General features: G+C 37.9%; 2 protein-coding genes across 5 annotated transcripts in view; one reads left to right on the top strand and one right to left on the bottom strand.

Annotated features, from left to right (window-relative positions):
- LOC122416097 (VID27-like protein) overlaps positions 1–1,621 on the bottom strand; it is a 17,498-nt gene extending 15,877 nt beyond the window's left edge. The window contains exons 1-2 of the mRNA XM_043428788.1: positions 1,470–1,621; positions 1,125–1,336 (exon numbers count right to left, since the gene is read on the bottom strand). The gene's annotated coding sequence lies outside the window, so the exon portion shown is untranslated. The remainder of the gene's footprint in view (positions 1–1,124; positions 1,337–1,469) is intronic.
- LOC122416095 (tumor protein D54) lies at positions 117–14,861 on the top strand. 4 transcript variants are annotated; one of them, XM_043428786.1, is made up of 7 exons: positions 117–427; positions 8,286–8,315; positions 10,753–10,883; positions 11,131–11,279; positions 12,033–12,092; positions 12,559–12,721; positions 13,174–14,861. In XM_043428786.1, the coding sequence occupies exons 1-7, from the start codon at positions 409–411 to the stop codon at positions 13,309–13,311; spliced, it is 690 nt and encodes a 229-aa protein (XP_043284721.1). In that variant the 5' UTR covers positions 117–408; the 3' UTR covers positions 13,312–14,861. The 4 variants fall into 4 exon arrangements, with proteins under 4 accessions (XP_043284721.1, XP_043284722.1, XP_043284719.1 ...); XM_043428787.1 differs by lacking the exon at positions 8,286–8,315 and having other exon boundaries at positions 119–427; XM_043428784.1 differs by lacking the exons at positions 117–427; positions 8,286–8,315 and adding an exon at positions 8,839–9,700.

The following is a 14,861-nucleotide window of genomic DNA, read 5'->3' as shown; positions in this document are numbered from 1 at the left end:
TAATTTTGATTTGTTGACAATTTATCATTTGGCGGGGTAAGATGTTTAAATTTTGAGTGTTGAAAAATTCACGAGGTGCCGCTACGTGCTGGTTTCTAGTGGTCTCTAGTTCTTGTCGGGGATTCAAGATGGCCGGCTTCCTTGTTTCTCCGGAACAGCTCCGGAACGTAATAATCAGAAGCCATCGATCTCTGTTCACTTTCGGACGCGAACACGTCGTGAGCTTTGTTTTCGTGATCACTTTTTTGGGCAACGCGTAAGATAGAGAAAGAAAGGAAGAGAGTCTGTAGATACCGAAGTTTTAAGAGGAAAACGTGCATGTGCTTAAAGTGAGTTAAGAACTGAAGATCGGCGAATTGATCGTGAAATCGTGTGACATAAGAAAATTTGGCACGAGTTTGTAACAAAATGAGTACCCTACCAACAGGTGAGCTATCTGGAACAATCCAATGTTTTTTTTTTTCAAAACGATCTCTTCTGTCACTGGTGTTTTTATTTTTTTTTCCTGATAATACAAAAAAGCATCAATTCTCAATCAAACACGGACTATGATATTTTTGAGGGCAGATTAACGAACAGTGAATCGTTACAAATTCGTGTGTAATTTATTCGGTTAACCTATAAAAAACTCGAGAGATCGCTGAAACTTGGCATTTCCACGATCTACGACGGAATTTTAGGAGAACGACGTGTGTGGCATCGGTGTTTGTTATCTTCGTGTTATCTGGGACCTCTCCTTTGTAAAGTAGACGATGCACGATACGAATTATTGATAGCTGTTAAACGATTGTGATTTCCATGCGGAAACAAATGATTCAGAGAGTTTTTATAAGCGTTTTCTAATATTTTTTCTGAGGGTTCTCGGGTGAACGGTTGAACCGATTAGAACGTAGAAGTTGAGCCGGAAAAATACTAGATTTTGTAAAAACATAAAATGATCACGGAAACGATTGAATTACGAAATTCGATCGGGAAAATCACTCTAAATTATTATCAAGCGATAATCGAAAAAAACGATTCTGTTCAGTAGATTCAGGTTGAAAGATGATAAGCAATGTGAGCCACGGTGCATATATGAATATTATTACGTGGAATATGAAGTCTATTGAGTTCGAAATAATTACTTGGTTCATTGAGCCATAACAATCACGTCGAGTTTACCTCCCGTCCAAATAGTTTGCAAAGCGTTCGTTCTTCTCATGCCCGTTCTCATCGAGAGTCTCGCTCGCTTCCTTTTCTCAGCATTAGCCGGACGTTAATTACATTATCGTAATTAGGAATCACCCACGCCGTTTCTCGTTCGAGTCACTTTATGAAGGCGGTTACTCCCCGCGATCTAAATACGAGTAATGTACAAATAAAATCGTAACCTCAGTTTTATAGAGAACGTAAGAGAAACGTCGATATTCGAATGTAAACGTTTTTTTTGAAAAATTGATACTCTGTCGAAATTTTGTCAAAAATATTACTTTTCTCTCTTCCTTTTTTTTTCATTTCAGATTCACTTCCCCTCGATATTTCGAGATCAAACAAAATTCTGTAAAACTGCGTTGACAGCCCGACGAAAAATTGATGCTCTCAGACCTTTGAGAATTTTTTCAAGCCGCGATCGTTGCGAACCTCCGCCTCTGACGCCTTTGTTTTCACTGCAAACATTCTGTTGTTGTTTGCACAAGCAGATTTTATCTCGCACGAAATCGTCGCTGCGTTTGAACCTCGAGCCTCTCGTGTACTCGTATTTCTCTCATCGAAATTCTAATGTTGCAATCCACGATAATTTGACGACCTGCCTCAACTGAGCTACAAATAAATTGCTAATAATATGAACAATTTTGAATTGAGCGTAGCGACAAAGTAATTTTGAAAAATCAATATAAAATCACTTCCCTTTTGATTTTCAATGGTTTTAACTTCTTTTCTATTATTCTAAATTCACATTCAGCTTCGAATAACTTGGAAATAATGATTCCGAATCCAAAGATGTTCCCGTCACTGACGAGCTCTGAAGATCTAAAAATAAATATTTTTTTCGAGTTTTGCGAATGTATTTGCATAATTTAGCCTACTACGGCTGGTTTCGGGTCTGTCAAGTCATGCTTTAGCGACAGGTAATCGAGTGACTCATTGACTATCAAACTCCGGGATACGTGTCAACAGGCACAAGCGCATATGCATGTACCTACGACGTTGAGATACATCAACAGACGGGGGCGGCTGGCGATGATTACGGCATGAGGGTATTAACAACATTGTTTAGTAGATAACGCGGAGGAAAATATAAGCAAACGTCACTGCGAACGTCGATTTTTGAAAAAGTTAATGGTGAACCGGTCCCGGACGGGAAAACTGGCGGATGTGATTTTTTCAATTCATATTTTCATGTTTACATATTGAAAAAAACTTTTGTTCAAGAATTTTTTTTTTTGACACTCAAAGTTCAAGGACTTCGTAGCTCTGAATGAGGTGAATAATCGTCATTGGAAATTCGATGTTTTTTCATTGCGTCTGCCTGATCGACGGATGAGATTCACAGGCTCTACGAGTGTCCCAGATTAATAAGAGGAAAAGAGAAAGCTCAAATTTCGTTGTGTGTCGTTGCAGTCGATTTAAATAACCGCGCACAAGGAAAAGTCGCGGTTCGTACCACCCACTGACAGCTTCCATTCGGAAATAAGTTCGACGCGCTACGAAAATAAAAGGTCGAACGTGGATTAAGGAAATAATGATGACGCGTAATACGCTCGGGAATTTTTTGTTAGAATCTCCGCTTTTTTGACTTATTTATCGCTATCGCCCTCGCTGACTTCAACGAAATTGAAAAAAAAAATTTCGATTCACCTCTTTTTTATTTCACGAATCATTTCGTGACATCAAAAAAGGAAGACATGCCAAGTTTGGTCGGAAAATTCGTTCCGGAACACCCCCATCTCGAGGGTTGAAATTTTCCAAAATTCCGTATAATTTTTCCTATGGGCATTCACCTCTTTTTTTATTTCACGAATCACTTCGACAGAACATCAAACAAAGACGTGCCAAGTTTGATTGAAAAATTCGTTCCGGAACACCTCCATCTCGAGGGTTGAAATTTTCAAATGTTGCAAAAATCGAAAAACTGACCTCCCACGATTGGTTCGAAACACGTTTCACGCGATTCTGAGTCGAATGAGACAAAGTTGTGACGACCGAAAAAAAACCAAATTTTCGAAGGCAATAGACTATGAAAAAATGCCAAGTTTCGAAAATTTTCGAAAACTTCAAAAATCGAAAAAATGACCTCCAACGATGGGTTTGAAACATGTTTCACACGATTCTGAGTCGAATGAGACAAAGTTGTGATGACCGAAAAAAAAACCAAATTTTCGAAGGCTATAGACTATGAAAAAATGCCAAGATTCGAAAATTTTCGAAAACTTCAAAAATCAAAAAATGACCTCCAACGATGGGTTCAAAACATGTTTCACACGATTCTGAGTCGAATGAGACAAAGTTGTGATGACCGAAAAAAAAACCAAATTTTCGAAGGCTATAGACTATGAAAAAATGCCAAGGTTCGAAAATTTTCGAAAACTTCAAAAATCAAAAAATGACCTCCAACAATGGGTTCGAAACATGTTTCACACGATTCTGAGTCGAATGAGACAAAGTTGTGATCACCGAAAAAAAACCAAATTTTCGAAGGCAATAGACTGAAAAAATGCCAAGATTCGAAAATTTTCGAAAACTTCAAAAATCAAAAAATGACCTCCAACGATGGGTTCGAAACATGTTTCACACGATTCTGAGTCGAATGAGACAAAGTTGTGATGACCGAAAAAAAACCAAATTTTCGAAGGCAATAGACTATGAAAAAATGCCAAGATTCGAAAATTTTCGAAAACTTCAAAAATCAAAAAATGACCTCCAACGATGGGTTCGAAACATGTTTCACACGATTCTGAGTCGAATGAGACAAAGTTGTGATGACCGAAAAAAAACCAAATTTTCGAAGGCTATAGACTATGAAAAAATGCCAAGATTCGAAAATTTTCGAAAACTTCAAAAATCAAAAAATGACGTCTAACGATGGGTTCGAAACATGTTTCACACGATTCTGAGTCGAATGAGATAAAGTTGTGATGACCGAAAAAAAACCAAATTTTCGAAGGCAATAGACTATGAAAAAATGCCAAGATTCGAAAATTTTCGAAAACTTCAAAAATCAAAAAACGACGTCCAACGATGGGTTCGAAATATGTTTCACACGATTCTGAGTCGAATGAGATACAGTTGTGATGACCGAAAAAAAACCAAATTTTCGAAGGCAATAGACTATGAAAAAATTCCAAGGTTCGAAAATTTTCGAAATTTCCAAAAATCAAAAAATGACCTGCCACGATGGGTTCGAACACGTTTCACGCGATTCTGAGTCGAATGAGACAAAGTTGTGATGACCGAAAAAAAAACCAAATTTTCGAAGGCTATAGACTATGAAAAAATGCCAAGGTTCGAAAATTTTCGAAAACTTCAAAAATCAAAAAATGACCTGCCACGATGGGTTCGAACACGTTTCACGCGATTCTGAGTCGAATGAGACAAAGTTGTGATGACCGAAAAAAAACCAAATTTTCGAAGGCTATAGACTATGAAAAAATGCCAAGATTCGAAAATTTTCGAAAACTTCAAAAATCAAAAAATGACGTCCAACGATGGGTTCGAAACATGTTTCACACGATTCTGAGTCGAATGAGACAAAGTTGTGATGATCGAAAAAAAAACCAAATTTTCGAAGGCAATAGACTATGAAAAAATGCCAAGATTCGAAAATTTTCGAAAACTTCAAAAATCAAAAAATGACGTCCAACGATGGGTTCGAAACATGTTTCACACGATTCTGAGTCGAATGAGACAAAGTTGTGATGACCGAAAAAAAACCAAATTTTCGAAGGCTATAGACTATGAAAAAATGCCAAGATTCGAAAATTTTCGAATATTGCAAAAATCGAAAAAATGATCTCCCACGATGGGTTCGAAACATGTTTCATGCGATTCTGAGTCGAATGAGACAAAAGTGTAATGACCATAAAAAAAAATATCGAAGTGTTTCGGAACGAATTATTCGACCAAACTTGGCATGTTTTTCTTTTTTGACCTCACGATAATAATTCTCGTGTAATAAAAAAGAGGTGAATCGAAAATTTTTTTTTTTCAATTTCGTTGAAGTCCAACGTTGGAAACTTCAGTGACATTAACGAAGGCTCGAACGTGATGATACAGATCGCGTTTGACGTCGCGTGTATCGACGTCGTTCCGTCCCGTAAATCATGGTGCCACTAAGTCTAGACGGAAAATATAAGGACAGCACAAAAACAAACCTTTTCGCCGAGATTTGATCGCGACGAAGGATCGTCTGATAGATTTACAAACGGTTTTCTCAAAATTAGAAAAATTCCGCTTTCACGTTCCCGCGGAAAAAATGACTTGACAATTAGCGATGAAAAATTTATTTGTCGAGCGAGTATGAAAAATTTGAAGAGAGTGGGGTTGCGAAAACTCGGCGGAAATTCGATACAGCGGAGGGGTCTGAATTTTCTTCTTTTCGCACTTTCGGGAACTCTATTCACCGGCCAGATATTTAACTCGTTGACACCACTGAGGTTGCACGCTTACCACACTGGTGCAAATTTGCACTTCGACTTTTCAAAACTTTTTATTTCATCCATGAATGTGTGGAATTAATTTTACAATGAGACTTTTTAGGGGAAACAATTCCTTGGTAATCGATTACAATCATTTAAAAAATTGAAAAATCAATTTTTATTGTAGAAAAGCGGCCAAATTGAAGAAAGGCATTTTGAAGTCCTAGACACTTGAAATTTTTGTGGGTACGAATTGCGCCATAGTGGTGCCTGCGGGTTAATGAACTCGGTGTTTTGTTTTACGTCGGAAAAATGAGAAGCAGAATTAACGGTCGGGAAGGGGAGGATATAAATCACTTTAATTGGGAAATTCTCGAGGAACGAACGATATTTTCGTTCATTAATCGGTCAAAAAATCTGCAGCTTTTTAGTCATCAAATTTCTCTTTTGTTTTTTTTTTTCGTATTCTCAGATCGTGTTATCACTTATTCGACGCTTCCTTAGACATGAATTATTCGGATGCTCATTTGTTGTCGTGGGTCTTCTAACTTTCAGTCATCGCCATATTTTTTTCTACACCAAAACTATTTTGTTGCTGTAGTATCGCTATTCCATCAAGGACTTTAGACGATTAACGAGGTCGTATCGATCGCCCAAATGACCGAGAACTTTACACCAGCACCTTTCGTAAACTTTTAGTGATATTGAATTCTGCAGGAATTTCATATTCTGGTCCCCCGATGAAACTTTCCATGCTCACAGAAATGTTGCGAATAAAAGTTTTTCAATGAACCTTGAAATTATTTTTCCTCGATTTTCATTCAATGCAAAATCAAATTCGTGAATAAACGTTGAAAATATATTCTGTCATTATGATTCCCAAGATTCTGAACTATCGAAGCTCGCACCGCTTAAATCCACAACAAAAAATCTTCCCAATTCACCGTTTTTATTTTAAAATCTTTTCAACGTTTCTACGTCTCGAGCACACGTTTTCCCCAGATTTTTAGCTTTCGTGATTGCATTCGACTGATTCGAACTCAAATATCATCGAATAATTCAGACGAACAAAACTCACTTCCGTGAATAGTTGATAAACTTTTGAAGAATTCATTGGGAAAAGTACGATTTTTTTCATAATTTCAAAAAATTGTCGTACGAATGGCACTTTGACATGGCACATTCAACTGAAAAGAATACGAGTGGCAATCAATCGACAAATTTAGACCTGGAACGTGAAATTCAGAAGAGAAAATGCGACGTTCGATGAACGATTGAATCTCGAAAATACTCTGAGAACAATGAGTCACGTTCTTTTCTCGAGTTCCACGTGCTCTACGACGTTCGATCAATTTCACCGTGCGGTTCCGCGTATCGATTACGTGCTCTCGACACTTACACAGTTGCACGATCGCACTCGAGTCTCTCCCTCTGGTTCTCGTGATGAGGAGAACTCTCCAGGGTTCTATAGGTGTATTATTCTCGGTTGAAATGGAGGAAAAAAATGGAATAAAAAAGCTCGTGGATACTGTTATACGAGACGCGGGAAAGTCGGGTCAATAAACGCATAGCTGGATATTAAAAATTGCAACGTGGACGCTTTGATTAGTCGACGATTTCCTCCCATTTTTCCCCGCGTACAACGCAACAAATCGATCATTATTTGCACTAAGAGAAAGTTCGAAAATAATTTTCGTTTTTCATTTTCGCAGCGACGAAATTCGTCTGTTTAAACAAAGAATGAAAAATACGTTTTTCATTGAAATTTTGATTTGAAAAAAAAAAAAAACTTTTGGTTGTTGAATAATTTAGTGCTGCTTCCTGGGATATTTTCCAACGATAATTTCAATTTTATTCCCATTTCCTTCGGATTCTGCACCGTCAGAAATTCCGTGATTGATGAAATACCGTTTAGGTTAGGAAACATCGGAAATTCAGCTTCTCCACAAAAATTTTAATCCTTCGAAGCTTTTAATTCGATTTTTATTCTCTTTTAATATCAGGCCAGATGCTTTTCCGAGCTTATTCGAATGCAACCGCTTTTCGGAACGTTCCCATTGATTATACGAGTAAAGTTTTTCATTGGTTACTTCTTATGGAATAGAAAAATGCAATACTCGTTACCATCTGCATTTCATCGATTATTTTCAAACGATTCTAAACTCCACAAAGCGAGTTAACAGTCATTTATTTCGCCGTAAACGTTCTTCTGAATTTTTCTCTGTAAATCAAGTTTTTTTCGTTATCATAATTTTTTTGATTTACTGCAACGATAGAATTTTTCAAAATAATTAATTCGTTTTTTTAAATACAATTTTGAATTTCATCAAATCAATAATTTCCTGTTCATTTCTTCACTAGAACAAAATTGCATGCGAACAAACAGCTGTGAAAATTAAATCGCACCATCGTTGTCAAATTTTCAATTTTTTAATCTTTCTTTTCAAAACACTTGAGGCTTTTTTTATTTTATTTTTTTATTATTATTTCCTCCGAATTTCGTTACAAAATATTCTTGGCACTTTCTCCATTTTTTATTTGTTTTTTGCCAAACTTTACAACTATGTTATAATTTTTCCCATATTTCGTTGATTTGTTCACTAAAACATAACATGAAGACAAGAAAAAGCTTTGAAAGTTTAATGACATGATTTTTGTAATGCTGTCCAGGATTAGACGAAGACGAAGGTGTTCTTTTCGGTAAGTGCCATTAACGTTTATACAATCAGTAGAAAAACTTGTATTCAGTGAATTTTACAAAGTTTCATGAGAATGAAAGGGGCGCGCGCGGGGGAGCGGAAAAGCCAACGCAAAGCAGGGCAAGAAAAAACATGAATTCCGCGATATTCGTAAATAAGCAGTTTGCACGTTTTGCCACAAATCGATCGAACTTTAATTGAGGAGTGTTATTCATGAATAAAAAATTGAGCGCGCGGTACGCGCGGTGTTAGAACTCGGAAACTTCCCCTTCTTTCGCGCATCACGAACGATAATTCCCCTTTCGAATACTCGTTTGTGCCCCCGGGGCCCCCCGAGCCGAGATCTCCCACTCGTTTGAGCCGCCGAGTGGATCGTCAAGTCTCTCGTACCTGGAGACGTGGCTTCGAACCGGAACGACAAAGGGAACGCCATCTTTGAAGAAAATCGTGTATTACCGGGGCAAACAGACTCCTTCGGAGGAAGGAGAGTGGTCGCGCGATCGTTCGCGTCACTTTGACGATCGTTTGAGACGAACGGGGCCCGCACAGCTGCATCCCACGACACTCAGTGATTGGTGATCGGTTTAAACGCGACGCGAAACGTTTCGGACTCGCGCAAACTTCTCCACGTGCTTCTGTCAAAAAACTTATCGCGACGGTGTGCTCAACTCCGAGTTTTTTACCTGCGAGAGGGGAATTTCCAGTCGAAACTTTCTGAAAATTAATCTGCGAGTGCGCTCGTTATTCTGACAGCGATTAAAGATTTTGAGCTGCTGCCAAGTGCCGAGGGTTTCGCTCCTTCTTTCGTGTCACCCAAAAAATCGAGTCCCTCCGATTTCTCGACAGTAAGCAGTGACTCGACCGATCGGGAATAAAAATACGAAAATGTTTAGGCCAAATAATCGAAAGGATTAACCGCGGGCGCGAGTGATAAGGAAAATAAATAAAACATGAAAGAGGATGCGAGTCACGAAAAATCGTCGTCACCGACGAGAGAAACGCGAAAGAAAATTTGCAACGAGCACGGTGAGGACTGTCCGAGCGAGAACGAACGAGAATTCGAATCCCTCGAGTACGAGGAGGATGTTTACTACGCGAATTTAGCGGCGACCCCGAGCTTCGATGACATCGACGAGCTCAGTGGCAGCGAGGAAATAATAGTGCACTGCTGGCGCGATTCGAACGGCGAGCTCGACGAGATCGTCGTCGACGAAACCGACTTACGTATCGACGACGATTTTAACTCCTCTTCGCAAGGAGGCAACGCGAAAAATAACCGAAGAAAAAAGAAGTCCATTCGTCTAGTTTTTCAAGAATTCTCCAAACCTTATCTCGCGAAAATTAGCAGCAGCAATAATTACAAACGATTCGTCGAACTCATGAAAGGTTCACCAACTTTTTCCCCCCTCTATACTTTTTTCTTTGTTCCAACGAACCACTTCGAAAGCACAATTACCGCGGACAGTGAAAGGAAATTTGATTGATATCTCCGCCAGGTGGAGCAACGCTCCAGTATCGTTCAAACGTTCAGTCCCACTGAAATAACGCACTCATTGTTCCATCAGTGATTATATAAAAAAAAAAGGATCGCCTTTTAGTAAGAAGCAAACCGATCTCTATTTTCGTAGTGAAAGTTGAAATTTTTCGTTGTTCAATCACACCAAAGGAATCTTACAGCTTCGATCGAACATTTGAAAGTAATGATCGGCAAATCAATCGTCAATATCAATTGTTATTTATAAAAAGTTACGAAAATGACGTTTCTGTTGAGCGCAACGAATCAGATAAGAGAAGAAAAAAATTTCGTTACTCAGCACTATTTTTATTTATATCCAAATTAGAATTTTCTTAAAATGAGTGAGCATCTTCAGAATCGTATTTTTTATATTGCCAAACTTGCTCGCGAACAAAAGCACGGAATGGTGGAACCGCGATCAGCTGATTTTGACGAGTAACGCAGCATGGTTTTGCCATACTCCAAGACTCACTTTGGGATACGTATTTTCATTGGATTGCTATATTTTTATTGAAGTTGAGTTAGATTTGTTGTAACTTGCAAAAAAAAAAACGTTATACAGCAACCGTTACACCGTCTCGAGTTCTCACTTCCTTCGAGGGAGAATTGCAGGTGCATCGTACTCAGCATCGTTCTCTTCTCGATTTTCTTGTTCCACTCCAATGTCTTGGAGCCTCTTCGACCGTTATTTCTTGTATCACAACGAACGTTTTGTATTTTCACGAATATTGCAGAGTCTCATAATGTTTATCAACGTTTATAATCGAGTGAGGAATGCGCTGGTCGATACTGCGATTTGAGTGGCACCGATAAAGCGATTTCAAAAATATTTTTCGACGAAATTATTTCAATTGTCTCTTTTGTTTTTCTTAGTCGTTAAACTTTTTTCCTCACTTTATTATTAATATGAATTTCTTTCCAGGTGAGGATGCCTCGCTCCACACAGGTGGCTCCCTCTCGCCATCAGCTGACAACGCTGCTAATGAACTTCAGGGCCTTACGCTCGAGGAACAGGAACGCCAGAAAGCTGAATGGGCTGCCGAACTTGCCAAGGTTAGTCTCAATGCCAAGCACTTTTACGAGTACAAAAAATCCAATGAAATATCAAGCACTTCTTCTTCCGGAATAATTTCGTTTGCTCTTCCACTTTTCTATTTTTCTTCGACAAGAAAATGAGTAAAAACAATATGAAAACTTTGCTTATTCACCAAAACAATTCAAGCTTTAATGACTGATGTTTTTTTGTGACGCAATTTTTGTCTGTTGAAATAATTCATTGTGATCTCCTTTCTGCCATCAGGTCGAAGAAGAAATTCAAACATTGAGACACGTTCTTGCGAGCAAAGTCGGAGTTTCTTACGCTCTCAAACGGAAATTGGGAATTACCGTTTGGAGAGAGCTTTCAGACGACGTTAATCAGGGCCTCCGTACAGTGAAGGAGAGCCAGGTGTACGTGTCTTTATATAAAATCAGTAGTGTATTACGTTAGAAATAATTTGTCGTTTCTGGCACCTGCAAACATTTCCTACACACGATTATTGCATTGAATAATTGAAAGCACACTGTATTTAGTTTTCGTACCTCGAGCAGATATCTTTGGATCTGAGGATCGTTAGAATAGAAATGAATTGCGTAAGTTATCGATCGATGAGGGATGTTCGATTATTTTTTTCTGGTGAATGTGCTTTCATTTCATTTTGCTGTCAAGTATTTACCGGAGTTCTGCGGTTTCCTTAGGCAAAATGTATATTGGGCGCAATTAAATTAATTAAATCGTTCTTTGGGTCTTCGCGATCGTTGGAAAAAGATGCCATTAAGTTCACGTCGCAGAAGTGCATTGAAAGACTTTTGTTGATCGGTTCCCTCACTTTTTCGCTACCACAAAAATCGGATTAATTCCCATCGCCGAGAGTATTAATTTTTCTCATTGAAAAAAAAATCTGCCTTTGATGCTTGAAATTATTTTTTTTTTTTCGAATTTCGGGGCGAAATTGAATCATTTTTTTAATCGGTTTATTGATTGAAAAATGCGAATAGAGTTAAATTATCAAAAAACAAACTTGATTTCATTCATCCATATTTTGATAATCTGATTTTTTTTTTCACTTTCTACAATCCGTTTGTTTTTTTTTTACGATTCGAAATGAAGTTCCTGTGCTTTTTTCTTTATTTTATTGTTTGTTTGGTCGGGTCGTCATTCAGTTATCAGAACGTGGGTGCAAAACTCGGTCGGGTCACCAAGGCAGTCTCCGAGAACAGTTTGTAAGTACACAAACAAAAGTATATGTATGTAAAACAAAGAACGGCTTAATTATTTCGCGTCGACTATTTAATTGTCGTGGCAGGAGTTTCTTCCCGGTGCTCAACTTTTAACGACTATGCAAGTACACGAGGTCGCCGTTTGTTTTAGTTATTTTTCGTTGTTACGAGGCATGAATAGAAAGGAAGAAGGGAGCCAAGCAATTCCCTTTTTTTAATGCTGAGGAATCCAGAATTTCATCGTTGTAGACACGCTGAATAAAGTTTTTTAACGCCAGCAGCAAGGGTCAGATAACGCAATGCTTCGCTAGCTATAATAACAAACGTTTCGCACATTGCGCATATGATTTTGTGCTTAATCGACATCGAATCATATCATCATTTAGGATGAACTCGAATTTAAAATTGCATTCCGTTTTCCATGTCAATCAATCGCTCGTCGCTCAAATTATTTTATTATTTATCGTAGATTCCAAAAAACCGAATCAGTCTTCAAGAATACAGCTGAAGTTACGACCAGCATTCTCGGAGGCTTGGGCAGCGGCATTTCCATGAAACTCGGCCAGATGCGCAATTCTGACAGCTTCCGTTCTCTCGAGGAACGTGTCGGCTCTGCTTACGAGAATGTCAAGGTACACGATCTCATTTTCCAGAGTGTTTCCTCCCTCTAATTAACATCGAAATTAAGAATATTTCTAATTATCGCAGCATCCAGCATTCTTGTAGTTTTTATTTTTTTGGATACTGCTGATGAAAAATTAGCTTTACAATTTCGATAGATTACATACAGAAAAAGTGGGAACTTGATTTTGTTTTTCTGCGATTTGCCATTTGATGGAGAATCTAGTCCGATTTTCGATTAATACGCGAATAACGATATATTTTTCTGAACGTAAACGCTGCAATAAGCTTGAAAACAATCTTGATTCTGTGTTTGATATAAAAAGTCGTTCGTATCTAATACAAACGTTCAACTCTCGATTCTCTTCATTTTCGAATGAAGAAACCATTTCATTTCGGAGTTTTAAGCGCACCGAGAACCTTCTATTTCTGTTCATTTGAATAAAGTAAAATTTTCTTATAGACAAAAGTCGTGCCCTCAAGGTCAAATTCAACTCAGAGTTTCGACGAAGCGTTGCGAGAAGCCGAAGCATCGAGACGAGCATCAGCAGCACCAATGGCGACGAGCCCGACCATTCCCGAGGACAAACTTCTGTCTTAGAAAAGCCAAAATGAAGTTTTGTCTCTTCCGCTCTCGTTAAGACATCAGGATGCACGTAACGCTTGAACGAAGCAAAAAACCTATTTTACTAACAACGATTAAAACACGGACGATAAAGAAGGAGAAAAAAAAGAAAACACAAATCGAATGAGAAACTTGAATACTTAAACGTGATAGAATCGACGAGAGATGGAAAGAATTTCATCGTCCACTTAAAGCACTTTGTTCGTATCTCTGTCGCATACCGGAAGGGGGTCCAAATACTAACAAATTTTCATTTCTTACATCCGGTATAAGATCAAACATCTCACGGATTTAACAAAAACGTACAGAAGGTCGTGGAAAGGAGAAAAATATAAAATATTGAAAATGTCGAATAGCCAATGATCCGATGAATTCACCGGTTTAATAATTGCGCTTGTGCCCGGAAAAGATGTAGATCAAATAAGAGAAAATTATAAAATCAACATTCATTATTTTTCACGAAAAAAATGTGAATATCAATGTCGCTTCGTTGAATTTTTATTGGACATGAATTTGCGAGCACGGCAATTTGACTCAAACATCGAAAAGTCTCATTATGTTGAATGAAAAAAAAGATGCTCATTTCTGAAGGACCTTTTTTGTGCATTTTTTTTCAAAACTCGCGTACTCTTGATGCTCGTATTTTACGGCTGGAATCAAATTATCATGCATTTAATTTCGAAACATTATTCTCGTGTCTGCGCAACTGTTTCTACTTTTTTCAACTTCCGAAATAAAAAAACGTCGGTTCTCTGCATTAAGGGATCGAAGCTCATCCTTTGTGATCGCCAATGTCGAAAAGGCCAAAAATTCTCGAAGATATTGACAGGAATCAGGAGTTTTTGAATAATTTTGAAAAATGAGCATTTTTTTCTTTTCGAGATAACATGAAATCGCGATGTTTGGCTGAGAGCCGAGGTATACCCGTCCTCTGACAATATAAACATAAACACTATATTCTTTCTAAAGATACGATCACAAACACGTAAAATAAACACAAAGTAAAAAGATCCGTAATGCATTATGTATTATTGGAGAATAGAGAAAACAAAAGTGGGGGAGGGAAATAAATTACTTATAAACACGGATACAATTACGGACTTGTACGCAGAGCGCAAGAAAAAACAAGCACTTACATTTGTAATGTAAAACAATTGATCCGAAGGTCAATTTGATGAAATGGGTGAAGATCGTATTTTCTAATTTTGAAAATTGCCTCAGTCAAGTTGCACACACAAGAAAAAAGGGAAGAAGAATCCATAAAAGCGGAAATTTTAACTGTCTGTGAGAAATCACGATATCTAAATTTGTGGTGTTGAATATTTGAAAATAATCATTAAAACTCTATTCTGTCCTGCCTTGAATGATTCTAATTGTCCGTTAGATCGGAGATCGCATTTTTATCGTATAAACTACGAATCGATCGATATTTATCGCGAAAATCGTATTTTTGCGATTTCATTTCGCGCTTGCCGCTGTGTAACAATCTTCTTGTTCTCTATTGGTAAATAAATTATTTCATCAAA

The sequence above is a fragment of the Venturia canescens genome, chromosome 9 (genome assembly GCF_019457755.1).
Source record: "Venturia canescens isolate UGA chromosome 9, ASM1945775v1, whole genome shotgun sequence".
In the NCBI taxonomy this organism is placed as follows: Eukaryota; Metazoa; Arthropoda; class Insecta; order Hymenoptera; family Ichneumonidae; genus Venturia; species Venturia canescens.
This window is presented reverse-complemented; position numbering and strand designations above follow the sequence as displayed.

What these genes read in the sequence shown, in the direction of transcription:
- LOC122416095 (XM_043428784.1), top strand. Translation starts at nt 9,265, where the DNA reads ATGAAAGAGGATGCGAGTCACGAAAAATCGTCGTCACCGACGAGAGAA. An exon ending in ACAGTGAAGGAGAGCCAGGT is followed by an intron (nt 11,280 to 12,032) that starts GTACGTGTCTTT and finishes GTCGTCATTCAG; the next exon opens with TTATCAGAACGTGGGTGCAA. An exon ending in CTGCTTACGAGAATGTCAAG is followed by an intron (nt 12,722 to 13,173) that starts GTACACGATCTC and finishes ATTTTCTTATAG; the next exon opens with ACAAAAGTCGTGCCCTCAAG.